A 17,712-nucleotide genomic window follows, 5' to 3' on the forward strand; every position below is an offset into this window, starting at 1 on the left:
TCCAGGCCACGTACTCCGGCCGCACCCTCTTTTGCTGTCATGTTTTGTACGTACGTGGCTGCCGTTGTCTAGCGCGCGGAAGAACGGAACGTCGGCGCGTCGTTATTACGAAGAAATGGCTCAGCTTTGACAAATTCAAGGTAAAAGTGTGTATCATTATGAGTAGACAGAGAAAAGGTAGGCTAGCTTCAGTCGGTGTGTGTGCAGCAGCCGTGCTGCGACCCTGTGGTGTGTCAATTTCATTTATGTGTTTACCTTTTTGCCCGCCGCTTGTAAGGTGTTTTTGAGGGCTTCTGTTTGCGTAACGCCATGGTGACTTGGGCTGCTGGACCCCGGCGCAACTTTTGGGTGCACTCGTAGGAGGTGATGAAGTTTTACCGAGAGACGAAATAAACAATTGTATCGGGCCAGTTGGTAAGGATCCATCTCGCTAGGAAGCGCAGCCACTATTACACAGACCTCACAACACAAGCGCTTAACTTCAACTGAACTTTCATTGCAAACGTCAGAGTTTATAAAGGGGGTGAACAGAGAAAAAGAATAGTAAAAGGTAGACAACAAAAAGCACACGTGCCAGTCCCGCACATTACTGTCTGTGGTAGTGATTAGAATGAAGAGGAAAAAGGCACCTAATTTCTGTCTGCCTTCAGGCGACACGGCGCAGTGCCTTATAGGGGTGGGGGGAAGGAGGGATAAAAAGAATAGAAGGAAAGTAGAAGCAGAAGAAGACAGCCAACGAGAGGAAAAAAGAAGGAGATAGGAAAGTGGGGATCCGGTCGAAGAAGTCCAAGGGCGGGGTGCCACAATGCGAGAGCTACACGGCGTCAGGAGACCGCGGAGGGCGAACCAGTCGGCGGGAGCTACGCTGAAGTCGGAGATCGCGAGGGCACAACCGTCCAGCTTGAAATCCTGCGAGCGAATCCTGTCTGTTATTCTCTATCACCCCATCCAAAAAACAGTTCTTTCCGCGTGAGCGCGATAGAGAGTGCACTAACACACTCGAAATCATCGCGTGTCATTTCCTTTCATTTCTTTTGAAGCTGAACAAGTTTTTGTGCCATATTCTGGACATTTTTTTTTTTTTTTTGCAATAAACGTTTAGTTGAAGTTAAGCGCTTGTGTTGTGTGTTCTGTGTAATAGTGGCTGCGCTGCCTAGCAAGATAGACGAAATAAATTGTGTTAGAAGCACCAAATGGAATGCGCTAACGGCGGGTTCTCTCTCTCTCTCTCTCTTTTTTTTTTTTACCTTACGTTTGTTTTTCTATTCAAAGGTATTAAATTTACTCTGTCCCTGTGCTGACCCGTTCAGGTGTCATCGTAAGGATAGACGGTTACGTGTGGAGCTTTTTTTTTTTTTTTTTTTTAATGAGAAATGACAACGCTTACATGCTCTTTTCTGTCTTTTTCGGTGCCGAGCTGCGTGATTTGGTTGTCTCTTTGCAGCATTTGGCGTCGCGCACTTGTGGCTAACTGATGTCGCGAGGAAATATATATAAAGTATAGAAAAACAAACACGCTTGAGGGTACGAACAGAGCCATCGTGACTGCGAAGCGAAACACGGCCGCGTCACCTGTTTGGGTGGTCCTTAGAAGGACCGTTTGGGGAATGCGGCGAGCGCGCGGAAGGGGTGCTAGCTTACGCCTTCTTCTCCGTCTTCTTTGGAAGAAGCACGGCTTGAATGTTGGGCAACACACCGCCCTGCGCGATGGTGACGCCGGAAAGCAGTTTGTTCAGCTCCTCGTCGTTGCGGATGGCGAGCTGCAAGTGACGGGGGATGATCCGGGTCTTCTTGTTGTCACGAGCGGCGTTGCCCGCCAGCTCGAGCACCTCGGCGGCCAGGTACTCGAGTACGGCAGCCAGGTAGACCGGAGCGCCAGCTCCGACGCGCTCGGCGTAGTTTCCCTTGCGTAGGAGGCGGTGAATACGGCCCACGGGGAACTGAAGCCCCGCGCGGCTAGAACGGGTCTTGCTCTTGCCTTTCGCCTTGCCGCCCTTGCCACGTCCGGACATGGTGTTGCTTTTCGCTTGGTACGACGCCGGTTGCCGAAAACAAGAAAGCTGCTGCCTTCTGAGATGAGAGCCGTGCTCGAATGGTTTCCGTTGCCACCATCGCGCGCCGCCGCTCGCGGGGAACGGATGAGAGTGTGAGAGAGAGAAGCCGTGCGAACCAATGGGGCGCGCGCGTTGTGCTGATCTCGTCAACACCCCTCGCTCATATTTAAGCGCGGCGAGACGGGGGGACACGCGCATTCGACTCTGGTCTCGCGTGCGTGTTGTGTGAAATCATGCCTCCCCAACCGTCTGGCAAAGCCGTCAAGAAGGCCGGCAAGGCGCAGAAGAATGTGCGCGCCACGGACAAGAAGAAGAAGAAGCGCCGCAGGAAGGAGAGCTTCTCCATCTACATCTATAAGGTGCTGAAGCAGGTGCACCCCGACACTGGTGTCTCCAGCAAGGCCATGTCCATCATGAACAGCTTCGTGAACGACATCTTCGAGCGTATCGCCGCCGAGTCGTCACGCCTTGCTCACTACAACAAGCGCTCGACCATCACGAGCCGGGAGATCCAGACCGCGGTGCGCCTGCTGCTGCCCGGAGAGCTGGCCAAGCACGCGGTGTCCGAGGGTACAAAAGCCGTCACCAAGTACACCAGCTCCAAGTAGGCGTGCGTCGTGGGCCACAGCGAGCAACGACAAATCAACGGCTCTTCTCAGAGCCACCCAAATTGTCTGCGTCGGCATAGGGGTTGTGCTGAGAGATTCGGCTCCGAATCCATCCTCTTCTCTCTGTTGAACACCGCTAGCAGGAGCGTTGGTGTGCCGCGCTCGGCGTGTGTGCTCGGGGAGGTTGAACAGGTAAATTAGAGAAGACCGAGTGCGCGGAGAAAAGTGCCACAAGTACGGTAATGGAGGGAAAACAAAACCAGGAGCGTGGTAATTAAAAAAAAAAAAAAACAGGGGGAAGGTGGCCGCTTCTCTCAAAAAAAGGTAACATGAACTCGAGTGTGTTCAGCTCTTGGGAAATGATAGAATAGGAAACTCGCGTCAGCGCTTGCCCGAGCAACTCCGACATGTCGGGCCAAATATGAAGGGGTATACACGGTATGCAGTGCATGCGGAGAGAAGGAAACTGCCGAACACTTGATAATGCTATGTAAAGGGCTTCACCTTATAGTTTAGAATGATGGCGCAGAGTTTTTCAAAAGCACCGGGGTTTAGAGACGGGGGAGGGCAAAATAGACTTTAGGCGGGTAGAATTAACTAGAAGGTGGTTATCTTATTGGTGGCTAAAGTCAAGGCAAGAGTGAAAACTAAACCATTCACTGCAAAGCACCGCGGTCCTATACTTCACTATTTAAAGAGAGAAAAAAAACAAGATAAATGTAGCTGTTTGTTAGGTCAGCATTATGGCTAGGTGGTGATAGCTGCCGCCCGATGTGAAGGGTACAGCCACATTCATCAGACAGCGCAGAGTTCCTTCTCTGCCACGCCATTCATTTGTTTACGAAATTGGGGCATTTATTTCTTGAGAGCGCAGGGCAGGCCCGTTTCGAGACTGTAGGAGGAGTGAATGTAGCTTAAAGTGCGTGGCGCGGTGAAAAATGTGCGGAAGCATTGATGCAAGAAAAGATAGGGGAGAAATATATAGACGCATGTGACAATAGCTGTAGAAGCAGAAAAGCGTGGCGGCGGACTGCATGCTAATTATTGTCCGAAAGCAAAGTATCGACAGCCCGAGTGAAGGAAAAAACAAAACTGTGCGTACGCATGACAGGGGTACCACGCAGGTGATTTATATAGTGCACAAAGAAGTACGAAATCCAGTAAAGAAAGGCGGTCGACACGAGGTATGGGCATTTCCCGTTTTCGCACCGAGTGCTCCGTTTGCGCGTCGCCGAAAGAAACATAGCCAGGCCGGCCAGCAAACGACACTGCTCGGCTTGACGTTTACATAATCACACGGTGTAGCGGAACACTGTGTTCTCTTCGAAAGAACAAATGCGCCTGTGCTAGGCACAAATGAGTGGTACGTTCCATTCGGAATGTGGTGGGAAACTTACCTTAAATGAATGAGCGGACGCACCGTTTATTTCCGCTTTGTTTTAGATTACTGACTATGTTCGGCGGGTCGACAGTGCATTTGTATGAAGCTTTCAAGCGCGATCATTTTGTAATTTCGCATCGTGCGTCCCTGCCACAAGTTCGGGGAAGGAATACTTTCAATATGGGAACCCTCATGATTGTGAAAGATGAAACTGCGACTACTTAAACACACTTGCACCACAGAAATGGCACGCGCAGTTTGGTATTGGGGCACGTGAGAAGGGAATACAATAGATGGGCATTGGCGCGCATCTTTTTTTCTTATTGATATGATATGTAAGGAGATGTCGGCGCACCATTATGGCGCCGGCTACTCCTTGGCCGTTGAGTTAAACTTGAACACGTATCTTGAAGCAAAACGTACAAAGCAGTGCATGGAAAGTAGAAAACTCGGGCAGAGATATGCAAAGACACACTTACACTTATACGCACATATCAGAACACAATGGTAAGTAAATGTTCGAAAGTCAATGAATGAAGTCTCTGATATAATGTCCCTCGATAATATTCGGTCCACCAGCACAAAACAGTAGAGCACACGTCTGGTCCGTATAAAGATGCATTCGCTCGTGTGTACATAATTGTCGACACGTCATTCATTTCACAACACACACATGATGAGAGTCACGTGATACTGTACATAATAAGTACATTTGTTACAAATGAAAGTTCGTTATTTCTTAATACTTATCAGCAATCCCGCTGTCTTGTAAAGAACGTGTTGATGCTTTTAAAGCGTGCGACTGTAAAACTCGAGTAGGCCACGGACCCAGAAGTTTCTTCATGTTAAACGGTCTGCGGTCTAATGCCAACTGTTCGGACTTAAGACGGCGTCTCGTGATGTGGACAGTCTACGAGAAGGTGACATACGTCTTCATCTATCAATCCGCATTCGCATTCGGGACTTTCAGCTCTGCCGTGTCTGTGCAAAGAAAAAAAAAAAACAAATGTTTTTGTGTATGCCGTGCCTAGCCTCAATCGGTCAATTAGAGTTTCCGATATTCTATCTAATGCCAGCGTAATTTTTAATTCAATAAATGGATCGATGTGGTATAAATCGCACCTCTTTGTACTTTGGTCAAACCAAGCAGTTTTGCTCATTCTGAAAGTTGTATTCTTTATAATACTACGCAATTCACTTTTTTCGAAATATTGGTTGCCACGATGTGTAGACCTACTTTGTGTGCTCTGGACGGCTCTGGAAGGCCAACTGCAAATCTTCTTTGCACAGCTGATGCCGTCCGGATAGTCGTTGATAGATTACTTAACAGGTTGTCAGCCTCCGAAGGTATTATGTAAGCGAAAGTACGCATGCGTAAAACATGCAGCGAACGAACACTCTTCCAACGCTGTAAAGAAGAAAGAATGCATAAAGGGTGGTGCATTTTACGCTCCAATCTCGTCCTATGTAAGGCGCTTTAGAGTTAGGGCTGTTTTGCCTGTAATTGCGTGACCCTTGCAGGGTTCCTCACAGTGCAACCGTGCACTTGAAACGGGCAGGTGTTGAACCACCCCGCAAGGAGATGGGGAAACTTCGCTGCGACCGGACCGCTTGACAGTCCGTGTTTACGGGAGGAGAGGCGCGCCCGAGAGGAGGTGCGCTCTCACTCTCTGCCGTCCCCGTGAATGCTGAAATGAGCGCGGTCGCGTTGCGTGGCTTCGGTGAAACTGCCGTATCGCGATATGTAGTGGAGCTGCCACAGTAAAATTTGAGACACGCGTAGCCAGCCAAAGGTGCTGTTACTTTGCCGAATTTCACGTGCCGGCGTCCACAACAACGCGAGCACGCTTTGTTTAGAAATTTCCGGCCATGAGGCCGTGCCCGGACCGCGTGTGTTAGTCCCTTGGTTTGGCGACAAGGATGGCGTCAAAGTGACGCCGTGAAACGGGTTTCGTGCGTGCAAATGAGGCATTGATGTGATTAGAGAGAAAGCGAGAACATAGAAAAGAAAAAAAAAAAAGAGGGGGGGGGGGGGCACACGCCGGGGACGAGTAGTCGCAAAGTGTTAAGTGTGCAGTTTATTTACGTGCGGCACACAGGTGAGCTGTTGCAGCTGTGAGTTTTGACAAATATTGCGTGTGTCATGTTCAGTGGACAGGATGAAACGTTTTTTAGCGAACGCGTTGTATCCGCTGGGCTTGTACGTACGCGTACATGAATTGTCGCTTACTCGGTTTGATGTCTCCTTGCCGCTGGGGCAGCTGATACGACTGATACGCCATTTTGCAGCAGTGAAGGGTGCGTGAATGAATGGGCAAGAAACTTAGCAACAGTAACGAGAAAAGAATTAAAAACAAACAAACAAACGAAAGCATGTTTGCCGTGTATATTCAATCTTGTAGTGCAGAAAAATAGTCAGTGCAGCAACCTGCGCGGCCAACGCGCTCCTCGCGAAGAAAAGAGGGAGAGAGAGACGAGCTGGCCGCCGACCAACCGGCGTGCGCCGTTCGCCTTCCTCCTCAGTCTCGCGGGCCGGCGCCGACACCGCGACTCGATCGTGTCGAGCATTCGCTGGCTTTGACCAGTTTGGACAGCCAGAGGAGACGGTCGTGTCGGTGCGCGCCGCGCTTTTTCGCTGCCTCTCCTTGACGCCAGTCGCTCCCCAACTCCCGCTGAGTGCGGTCGCCCGCGGGCCGCGCTCGTCAGGAGTACGGCTCCTCCGCAGCAATGCGTTCGCGCTCCTGCGACAGGGACGGACATCTACACTGATCTGCCGTTGCAACTGCTGTGGAATAGCCTGCCATGGACTGCCCGGAACCCCCCGCACCTCACACTGCCGGTTAGTGAATTAATTCCTTTTCACTTCGCGTGTTGTACGCGGCCGACCGGCGTGTGTCGTGGTGTAGGGCCACGGCTCATTGCACGTAGCTTAGACGCGCTTTCGCCGCCCCTGTGTGTGCGGTGCACAGGCGCTTGAGTCATAACGAACAACTAGTGTCCAGTACGCGCGACCACGCTTTTGGGCAACCACCTCTGTGCAGTGTGCGGTTTTTTTTTTTTTTTTTTTTCAAGCGAACATTGACAGTGACGCTTCGCAGTCCTCCTTAGTGCAACCGTTTTCTTCTTCTCTCTCTTGCACTAATTGTGAACTGTTGTTTTCCTGAGCGGTGTCGCCCACCCCTGGCATTTCGTGCGCGCGTGAAACCATGCATTCGCCTAGGCGCAACACCGACGCCCGCTCGCCCATCGTGGCATCCCCTCCATCGGCAGACAGCGCTTTAGTTGCTGCCCGTACTCCTGAAGAGCCCACAAGGCGTCGCTATTCTCACCGAAGATCAGAGAGCCTCCCAACCAACCAGGTACAGGCACACCGCCACCTCTTCTTCGAGAAGATAGCGACCGAAAACATCCAAGCCATAGTGGAGAAGTGGCTGCAGGCCAACCCTGTCGCCCCCACACCGGCCTCTCAGTGCGCCAGCGGGGCCACACCTGCCATCATAACCACCAGAACTGCAGAGGAGCCACCACAAAGCCCCTCGCAGAGCGAAGCTCCTGGGCAGACACAGGGGCCTGCTGGTGTTCCCCTACCGCTGAGCTCAGATGAGGACGACGAGGCGATGGATATCCTCAACTCACGGAAGAGGCTGCGGGAAGAGAGTGGGGACGAGGACGACCACGCTCCCCGAAAGCAAACGGCCAACACCTCCCCCGACGAGGAAGCACACGCTTCACAGGGCTCAGTAGAGGTGTCCGGGAGCGAGTTCATAATTGTGATGAATTCCGAAGGGGCGTCCTCCATAGGGGACATGACAACATCTGCCCCAACAGACGGCCCGGACCCAACGAGCTCGGATGGTGCAGGCACTCGCCAACACCCCACTACCGCCTCAACGGTCGACCTACCACCTGCAACAACCGAATCTCCCGAAAACCCACCCTCCGACGCTTCAGCTGCCATGGAGGTGGTTGAAGAGGTTCTCACCCGTACCGCCGCAGGGGGCAACATCCGAAAGGAAGCCCCTTATACAGCGAAGGACTTTCTGCTCACACCGTCAACAGGGGCCACACATACCAACAGCAAAAAGAAGGGGAAGAAGAAGCCAACCAAGAAGCGACCCCTGGCTACTGCTTCGGAGGGCACAACTGCCAACCTTCCCCAACCTTTCAGCAAGGCCCCCACTGCAGTGGACACCACTAGGCAGCACAGCAGTGTGGCGGGGAGTCCCCCAGACACAGAGGGCTTCCAGGTGGTCACCACCAAAAGCGCCCGACGCCGTGCCAGGGACCTTGCTGCTGCTGCGGCCCTCCCGGTCGACCCTGCCATCGTTGGCACAGTTCTGTTCCGGCCGTCAGCCCCCGGAGGTACCTTCAGTGGATCCCCACGCCTCACCCTCGCACAGGCACTCTCTACAAGGCCCGGCGTGGCTGCAATACGCGTTAACCACAAACGCAACATTGTGGCTGCTGACGCTACCACGCGAGAGTGCCTGGAGCAGCTCCTGAACATCAAGGAGCTAAAGGAGATCCCCGTCACTGCCAAGGAACCCGCTGACCACAAGACCAGCACGGGGTTCCTACATGGTGTCGACGGGGAGCCTGCGGTGGACAGCCTGCTGCCTGGGATCAAGTCGGCCGTTCCGGTGCTCTCTGCTGCCAGGGAGGGGCGAACCGTGACGCTCCGCTTCGCTGGCCCTGTGCCGCCGGAGCACGTGTCTCTCTTCCTGGTCCGTTTCCCAGTGCGGCCAGCCAGACCCCGCCCTCTGCAGTGCCGGCAATGCGGTCGGTTCGGCCATGTGAAGGAGAGCTGCAGCTGGCCAGGCAGCTGCATCAGATGCGGCCGGACCCACCCTGGAGAGAGCTGCAAGCAGACCCGGTGTGTCAACTGCGGGGGCCCCCACTCTGCAGACACCCCAGAGTGCCCTCGGTGGCAGGAGCAGCGGAAGATTGCCACAATCATGGCATCCTCCCCAACCGTACTCTCGAGGCGCACAGTGGCAGCAGCGGTGCGAGAGGAGATTCGGGAGGCGCGGTCCTTTGCAAGCGTGGTGAAGGGCCACCCCGCGCCGCCCCTCCCCCCGGCCAGACCCATCCCGGCGCCTCGGAAATCTCGCCGCCAGCCACTCCAGGGACTGCAGTCCACCAGCGCTGCTGCCCCTATGGCCCTGCCAGTGGCCACTACTATTCCTGAGGCCCCTCCTGCTGCAGCTGCCACTCCCGCGGCCCAGCCCGCAGCTATTGCCCCCGGAGGCCGGCCTGCTGTGCCCATGGCTCCTGCGGTCCTGCCTGCTGCGACAGTAGAGTTGCCTCCAGCTGACCCAGCCTACCAAATCGTCGCCACTCTGCTGAACACGCTGCGGTCTGTGGGAGAGTCTCTTCCCCTGGACCACCCTCTTCGAGCCATCTGCCTACAGACGGGAGGCTCTCCACTCCCCACAACCAAGCATGGCTAGCTCCCCACCTGGAACGAGCCCAGGCCGACGCCCTAGCGTTCTGCAGTGGAACGTAAACTGGCTGGGGCGGCGAAGAGACGACCTGGCGGAGCACCTCCTGCGGAGCGACTACGACGTGCTTGCACTACAGGAGGTGTATGCCCAGGCGGAGGACCTTCGCCTGCCAGGGTACGTCGGATACAGCAGCAGGACTGCCTGCACTCTGGCGACCTGCCCTGACGCCCCCTGCCTGAACGACAGCCACCAGCAAGGACGTTCCCGGTGTGCTATCTACGCCAGGCGCGAGCTCCCGCAGGCAGAGGTGGAGGTGGCTGACCTGGCTGGAGGCCCCTTTGAATGCTGTGCCGTCCGCATCCACATCGGGGGGCAGGACACCACTGTGGCCAGCATCTACGTTCGGCCGGGCCAGCCCTGGGACCCCAGATGCCTTCGTCAGCTGGCACATCGCCTGGGCAAGGAGTTCCTGCTTTGCGGGGACGTCAATGCGAAACACCCAGCATGGGGCGGGCGCAGGACTGACGCTCGAGGCAGAGAGCTGCGTGATGTCCTCCGGCAGCTGGGGCTGGCGATACTCAACTCGGGTGCCAACACCTTCCTCCGTCGTGGGCAGCAGGTCACCAGCACTGCCATAGACCTCAGCGTTGCCACGGAGGGTTGCCAGTATGCCTGGTCGCCATTCCCGGACACTTGGGGCTCGGACCACCTGCCCATCCTGCTGTCTCCCTTCAGAGGTAGGGCTCCACGGGACCGCGAGTACCGCGTGGTGGACTGGCAGGTCTACCGGCGACTACTCCAGCAGGACATGGGCAGCGGGGACCTGCTGCAACTGGTGGCCCACAGTGCGAGGGCAGCAACGGTCACTGCCAAGGTTCAGCAGGGACAGCCCGTCCCAGACATCCGGCACCTGGCTCTGAGGGCGGCACGGCGACGTGCAGAGCGGCAGGCCTTGAACAAACGCCAACCGGAGCTCTGGACGGTCTTCCGGCGAATCGATGCCGTCTGCAGACGCCACGCACGCAGGCGCCGGAACCAGGGCTGGCAGGGCGTGTGCGCCTCAATCAACAGCTCGCGGGATGGGACGAAGGCCTGGCGCCTGCTGAAGTGCCTGCTGATGGCGCCCCGGGCCTTGAACCAGGGACTGTCCCTGGCTGTTCACCTGTCAACGACGGCTGCGAACCTGGCAGAACGGCTGGCTGACCAGTTTGCTGCCAGAGATAGAGCCCTACTGCCTGCTGCACCACCGCCTGCTGCCCTCCCTTGCCCTACCTCTTGTCACCATCCCAGATGGGTGTCCGCGCAGGTGCGGGAGCTGTGCGAACAGCCCATAGCGTTACATGAGCTGGTGGCAGCCCTCGAGAGGACCAAGCGACGAAGTGCTCCAGGGGCCGACGGCATCACCTTCCAAATGCTCCGCAACCTGGATGGAGGTGGCCGTCAACGACTCCTGGAATACTACAATGACGTCTGGTGCACCGGAGCCTTACCCGAGTCCTGGCAAACTGCGGTGGTGGCGCCAATCCTGAAGCCCCGGAGGAAGGCCACGGCTCTCTCCTCATACCGGCCAGTGTCTCTCACCTCTGCGCCCTGCAAGGTGATGGAGAGGGTGGCTCTGGAGAGACTAGAGTGGATTGCCGACCACCTTGGCTTCTTCCCGGAGCAGCAGACGGGCTTCAGGCGGCACCGGTGCACGGCAGATTCCATCTCGGACGTCGTCGCTACCCTCGAGGACGCCAGGAGCAGCGGGGACGTGGCCATGCTGCTGCTGCTGGACGTGGAGAGCGCCTTCGACGGCCTCCCACACGTGGCGGTCGAGGCGGCCCTGGACCGACTCGGCATCAGCGGTAGCCTCCGAGGCTTTGTGACCGCCTTCATGTCCGGGAGGACCTTCCGCGTCCGCGTTGGAGGGGCAACCAGCCAACCCAGGGTCATCACTGCTGGTGTCCCACAGGGTTCGGTACTGAGCCCTTTCCTCTTCAACATCGCACTGGCAGGACTTCCGGCGTCCCTCCCAACAGACACCAGGTTCCCGGCCCGCTGCTCTATCTACGCAGATGACGTGGCACTCTGGGTCCGGGGACCAAGGCGGTCCATCCCTGCCATCCGGAGATCACTGCAGGCGGTCCTCGATGCAGTGGTAGCCTACCTCGGAGGCATCGGGCTTAAGGTCTCTGCCACAAAGACCGAGGCCCTGCTGATTCACCCGCTGGCGGCAGCACGCACCCACGTGAGACGGCTGAGGATTGACAATCGCAGCCTGCCTTGGAGGTTGGTGGTGAAGTACCTGGGCCTCACCATTGACCACCGGCTCACCTGGATCCCGGCTGCCAAGGCTGCTGCCACCAAGGTGAGGCGCGTCCAGGGCGCCATCAGCAGGCTGCAGCTGCGTGGCCGCGGCTGCTCCACCAAGTGGGCCCTCCGGCTCAACCAGGCTGCGGCGTCCTCGGTCCTCCTGTACGCCTTCCCACTAGTGAGCCTGACACCGGCCAGGAGACGCCTGCTGGAGGGACTCCACAGGGGTGCACTGAGGGCCATCCTGGGGCTTCCCAAAAGCTCGCCGGTGGCAGCAACTCTCGCAGAGGCAGGAGAGTGGCCCCTGTCGTTACGTATGCTGCAACGAGCGCTGGGCCACATTGACCGCCTTCACCGCGCCACCGACGGCAGGGCCCTCCTGGAGCGTCTCCGCAGCCAGCCGGGATCACGGATGGGAGGCCTCTGCCTGCTGTACCACCAAATGGTCCCAGATCCACCAGTTCCGGTTGCCTTTCCACCGCCTCACCACCAGCCACCAGAGGTCCACCTCTGCCTGGAAGGGGCAACCAAGCGACGAACGCCTGCGGCCGCACTGCAACAGGCGGCCTTCTGCAAGCTCCAGGAACAACTGGAGGGACGGCTGCAGGTGTTCACGGACGGATCTGTGATGCCAGACGGGACCGCAGCGGCCGCATGCGTAGTCCCGTCCAGAACCAGCAGCCGGCAGTGCAGGCTGCCCTTCCCGGCGAGCTCCACGGCTGCGGAACTGGCTGGACTGCATCTCGCAGTAGACCTGCTGGCTGAGAACATCCCCCTTCAGCCGGCCGCTGTTCTATGCGACAGCAAGGCGGCCCTGCAGACCCTGGCCAACTCCCGCCGTGCCGGACTGACGGCCTGCCTCCTGAGAGCCAAGGTTCGCGCCCTCACCGACGCCGGGGTGTCCGTCTCCTTCCACTGGCTGCCCTCCCACGTGGGCATCGCTGGAAACGAGAAGGCGGACACCCTCGCCAAGGCTGCCCACCAGCCTGGTACTCCCTACTCCTGTGCCGTGGCGGCCAGGGACTATTCACAGGCCCGTCTCAAGAGGCTCCTCATCACACTCCACCCAGACCCAAGGGTGGCCGGCGGGCGAGGACCAAAGCCTCTCCCAGAGACGGGCCTCACCAGGAGAGAACGGGCCTCCCTCTTACGACTGCGGACTGGCTGCGTATGGACGGCGGCCCGCCGCCACGCCAAGGGCCTCTGTCCCTCCCCAGCCTGCAGCCGCTGCGGAGACCCAGAGACCCTCGAACACCTCCTCTGTGCCTGCCCTGGCTTAGCACGGGAACGCTTGAGGGCCTACGCGGCCTACAGGAGACCGGGTCTGCCCGTCTCCACCCTGAAACACCTGCTGTTCCCGTCTCGTCCACATCCAGCAGCACTCCGCAGCCTGGCGGAGTTTGTGGAGGAGTCGGGAATCGCCGCCTACCACTGATCCCAGGAGCCATGCTGCCCTTGCCCTTGCCGACGGCCTGCTGCTCGCACTGAAGCGGCCCGGAAATCCCTCTCTACACTCCACCACTATTTCTCCTATCCTCTTTCATCCCCCTTTACCCCACCCAAAGGCACTGCGCCGTGTCGCCTGTAGGCAGACAGAAATTAGGTGCCTCCTTCCTTTTCCACATGAACCACTACCACCACCATTCGCTTTCCGGGCGCGTTTCGAAGCAGAAGCAGAAACTTCGGAAGCCGTCATGTCTGGCCGTGGCAAAGGTGGCAAAGGGCTGGGGAAGGGTGGCGCCAAGCGTCATCGAAAGGTGTTGCGTGACAACATCCAGGGCATAACCAAGCCGGCCATCCGTCGTCTGGCGCGCCGTGGCGGTGTCAAGCGCATCTCTGGCCTCATCTACGAGGAAACTCGCGGCGTTCTCAAGGTGTTCCTCGAGAACGTGATCCGCGATGCCGTCACTTACACCGAGCACGCCAAAAGGAAGACCGTGACAGCCATGGACGTCGTGTACGCCCTCAAGCGTCAGGGCCGCACCCTGTACGGATTCGGAGGCTAAGAAGCCAGCGGCGTCGCCTGCAGCCAGCCAACGAGAACACAACAGCCCTCTTCAGGGCTACCCACTTGATGCTTCGGCAGTGTGATCCCAGCGGTTCGCCATACCCGTCCGTCCCTCTTTGCAATATCATTGCGTCATCGCTCAGGTGAGCAGCACCTCGTGTAGTAGTAGCTTGATCGCGCTGGGTACTTGTCACGTTCACCGCATTTCGTTCGCGTCGTCGTCTTTCTCCTGGGTCTGCATGCACGAATCAATCGCCGCATCTGCGAGTTCTTCCTCTCCTTCCTGCAAGCCAAGCTGCTAAAACGGGCCCGTCAAGCGAACGTCGCCTAGTTACCTTATCGCGCGAAGGAAGAAGCCGAGCGCAGCGTTCTACCCTGGTCACTGCATTCTTGGAGACACGACTATGCTCAGGAAGCACGAACTCGCTTTTTTCTTTGGAATGCCCACTACACGATCGCGTCACGTTGTGTCAAAATAAATAAAAACGCACTATGTTCTACCGTGGGGCACCCAGACGAAGAAGGGATGTGTACTTACAAATGAAAAAATTGATTGTGACAGGTTGGTCGTGTTTACCGCGCCCGCTGTGCACTCAGAAGTGCCCCATTCAATAACACATTGTGTACATTGTCACGCCTAATAATTTTTGTTTGTTTTTTTTTTTTCACACCTGGCGCTGCCGAGCTGCAAAATACAAAAAAAAAAGAAAGAAAAGTGGAAGGGGATGTTTAAACAGAATTTCTGCGCAAGTCAGAAGCAAGTACACAATAAGCGCTGCCCATGCAGCGTGCTGAGGGAAGCTGCACTTGATAGAAGTGGCACTCATGTACTGTACTGGTGCTGCGAACACTGCAGTTGTGAAAGCTTTACTTGGACGGACAGCTACGCAACAAGTGTTTCCATTTCGCCGGCAGAGGTGGTCACTCTAGGGAGGCTGGCTTCGCCGCCCACGCGAGAGGGGGGGGGGGGGGACTAGCCCATGATGTAAACGCGAGAGGTTCGAGCGCGGGAAATTCGAAAGCAAGGCGCGCTCGCGTGAGCCTGCCGTCAGATGGCGACACCAACCCACGAGCATTGCATTTTCAAGTGCACCCTTGGTTTCCCACCCACCTCCGCACAGGACGAGGCGTGTCGAATGTGTAACCAAGGCGCACGACAGTGGTTCTGCTCAGGCAAAGCCTACCTATAACAAAAATTGTTCTCCATGTGTGTACCTTCATTTTCTCGTGAAAATGTGAAAGAGGAGTGAATGGGGCTTTTTGAGGCGCGTGTTGATCTTCGTTTCTATTATGATTATTATTTTTCACCCTTTCATTGAGTCCATTTCCTGCTTTTTGTGCCACATATTTAGCACTTAGAGGTTGGGGGGGGGGGGGGATTGCTGATGTGTAAGATGGAAAAGAAGAGGAAAGTGAGCCCCGAAACTGTCTGCATCAGGATGCGACACCTCAGCGGTAGCTCACAAGGGATGGGGGGTGAGGGGGGATTAAAAGGGTGGGAATAAAAGTGTAGAGAAAGAGACATGAGGGAAGCCAGAGTGAGACGACATATCGAGGGAATAGGAGTAAAAATGAAACAAAACATTCGAACGCAAACACCCCGTACATCCAACCGCCATTGAGCGCACCTAGTAGTTTGGCAAGTATGTATGAGTGATTCTTAAGAGGGAAAGGAAGATAAAATTGAGTCCCGTTACTGTCTGCGATTGAGCAAGTAGGCGCGCTCAGTGGCAGTTGGATGTACGGGGTGTTTGTGTTAGAATGTTTTGTTGCGTTTTACTCCTTGTCGTTGCGCGGACGTGTATGCATATACCAACACTGCCGGTGGTCTCTCGTCGTCTTCGCCCATCTACGTAATGGTCGCAAATAAGCGACAACGCAAGGAGCAAGTTTTTTTGGCGTGGCAGTGCGCATTTGCCCTCGGTGATGCGAGGCGCTCTAGTGCGATGCGCGCTGTTGGCGTGAATGGTGGCGTCTCGCACTCCGTCGCGCCGCTTCGGGAAGCGACGAGCTACAGCGTCGATTGATGTGTTGCCTGGAAGGCGAAAGAAATGCGCAGCAGGCTGTATTGTACAGCGGTAGTGGTTTCGTTTCGGTGTACCTCTTTGCAGCCGCGAACTGCACGGTTGCCCGAAAATGAGCGCCAGCCAGCATCCTGGCGTACGCTTCCGCGCTCGCACGCGGACGGGTTCTCACGCTTCGGCCAATGGGAGGGAGAGAGATGGGTCGTGCGGCGAAGCCGCTTTTGCCGATCTCCGGCAGGAGCGCAGTTTCGCTCCGTCAGTCGAGGTGATCGGACGCACGCAGCATGGCCCGAACTAAACAAACCGCGCGCAAGAGTACTGGAGGCAAGGCTCCGCGTAAGCAGCTTGCTACCAAGGCTGCTCGCAAGAGTGCCCCTGCCACAGGCGGGGTGAAGAAACCTCACCGTTACAGGCCTGGAACCGTGGCCCTGCGTGAAATTCGCCGATACCAGAAGTCGACCGAACTGCTGATCCGCAAGCTTCCCTTTCAGCGCCTGGTGCGGGAAATCGCTCAGGACTTCAAGACGGACCTCCGTTTCCAGAGTTCTGCCGTGATGGCCCTACAGGAAGCTAGCGAGGCCTACCTCGTTGGTCTTTTCGAAGACACCAACCTGTGCGCCATCCACGCTAAGCGCGTCACCATCATGCCAAAGGACATCCAGCTGGCTCGGCGCATTCGCGGTGAGCGCGCCTAAGTTGGGCTGCTCCCTGCGCTTCGGTCGACAGGCAAGCAACAACAAACGGTCCTTCTCAGGACCACCAACGTGTCTGCTTTGGCTACGAGACCACTCCAGGCCACGTACTCCGGCCGCACCCTCTTTTGCTGTCATGTTTTGTACGTACGTGGCTGCCGTTGTCTAGCGCGCGGAAGAACGGAACGTCGGCGCGTCGTTATTACGAAGAAATGGCTCAGCTTTGACAAATTCAAGGTAAAAGTGTGTATCATTATGAGTAGACAGAGAAAAGGTAGGCTAGCTTCAGTCGGTGTGTGTGCAGCAGCCGTGCTGCGACCCTGTGGTGTGTCAATTTCATTTATGTGTTTACCTTTTTGCCCGCCGCTTGTAAGGTGTTTTTGAGGGCTTCTGTTTGCGTAACGCCATGGTGACTTGGGCTGCTGGACCCCGGCGCAACTTTTGGGTGCACTCGTAGGAGGTGATGAAGTTTTACCGAGAGACGAAATAAACAATTGTATCGGGCCAGTTGGTAAGGATCCATCTCGCTAGGAAGCGCAGCCACTATTACACAGACCTCACAACACAAGCGCTTAACTTCAACTGAACTTTCATTGCAAACGTCAGAGTTTATAAAGGGGGTGAACAGAGAAAAAGAATAGTAAAAGGTAGACAACAAAAAGCACACGTGCCAGTCCCGCACATTACTGTCTGTTATTCTCTATCACCCCATCCAAAAAACAGTTCTTTCCGCGTGAGCGCGATAGAGAGTGCACTAACACACTCGAAATCATCGCGTGTCATTTCCTTTCATTTCTTTTGAAGCTGAACAAGTTTTTGTGCCATATTCTGGACAATTTTTTTTTTTTTGCAATAAACGTTTAGTTGAAGTTAAGCGCTTGTGTTGTGTGTTCTGTGTAATAGTGGCTGCGCTGCCTAGCAAGATAGACGAAATAAATTGTGTTAGAAGCACCAAATGGAATGCGCTAACGGCGGGTTCTCTCTCTCTCTCTCTCTTTTTTTTTTTTACCTTACGTTTGTTTTTCTATTCAAAGGTATTAAATTTACTCTGTCCCTGTGCTGACCCGTTCAGGTGTCATCGTAAGGATAGACGGTTACGTGTGGAGCTTTTTTTTTTTTTTTTTTTAATGAGAAATGACAACGCTTACATGCTCTTTTCTGTCTTTTTCGGTGCCGAGCTGCGTGATTTGGTTGTCTCTTTGCAGC

At 55.7% G+C, this 17,712-nt stretch overlaps 1 protein-coding gene across 1 annotated transcript; it reads right to left on the bottom strand.

The window, feature by feature from the left end:
- Positions 1-1,526: 1,526 nt before the first annotated feature.
- On the bottom strand, positions 1,527-2,012 carry LOC142794780 (histone H2A-like). Its single transcript, XM_075885948.1, has one exon. The coding sequence runs from the start codon at positions 2,010-2,012 to the stop codon at positions 1,638-1,640; it is 375 nt and encodes a 124-aa protein (XP_075742063.1). The 3' UTR covers positions 1,527-1,637.
- Between the last annotated feature and the right edge of the window lie 15,700 nt (positions 2,013-17,712).

This window comes from Rhipicephalus microplus, unplaced genomic scaffold (assembly GCF_043290135.1).
Source record: "Rhipicephalus microplus isolate Deutch F79 unplaced genomic scaffold, USDA_Rmic scaffold_499, whole genome shotgun sequence".
NCBI classification, from domain to species: Eukaryota; Metazoa; Arthropoda; class Arachnida; order Ixodida; family Ixodidae; genus Rhipicephalus; species Rhipicephalus microplus.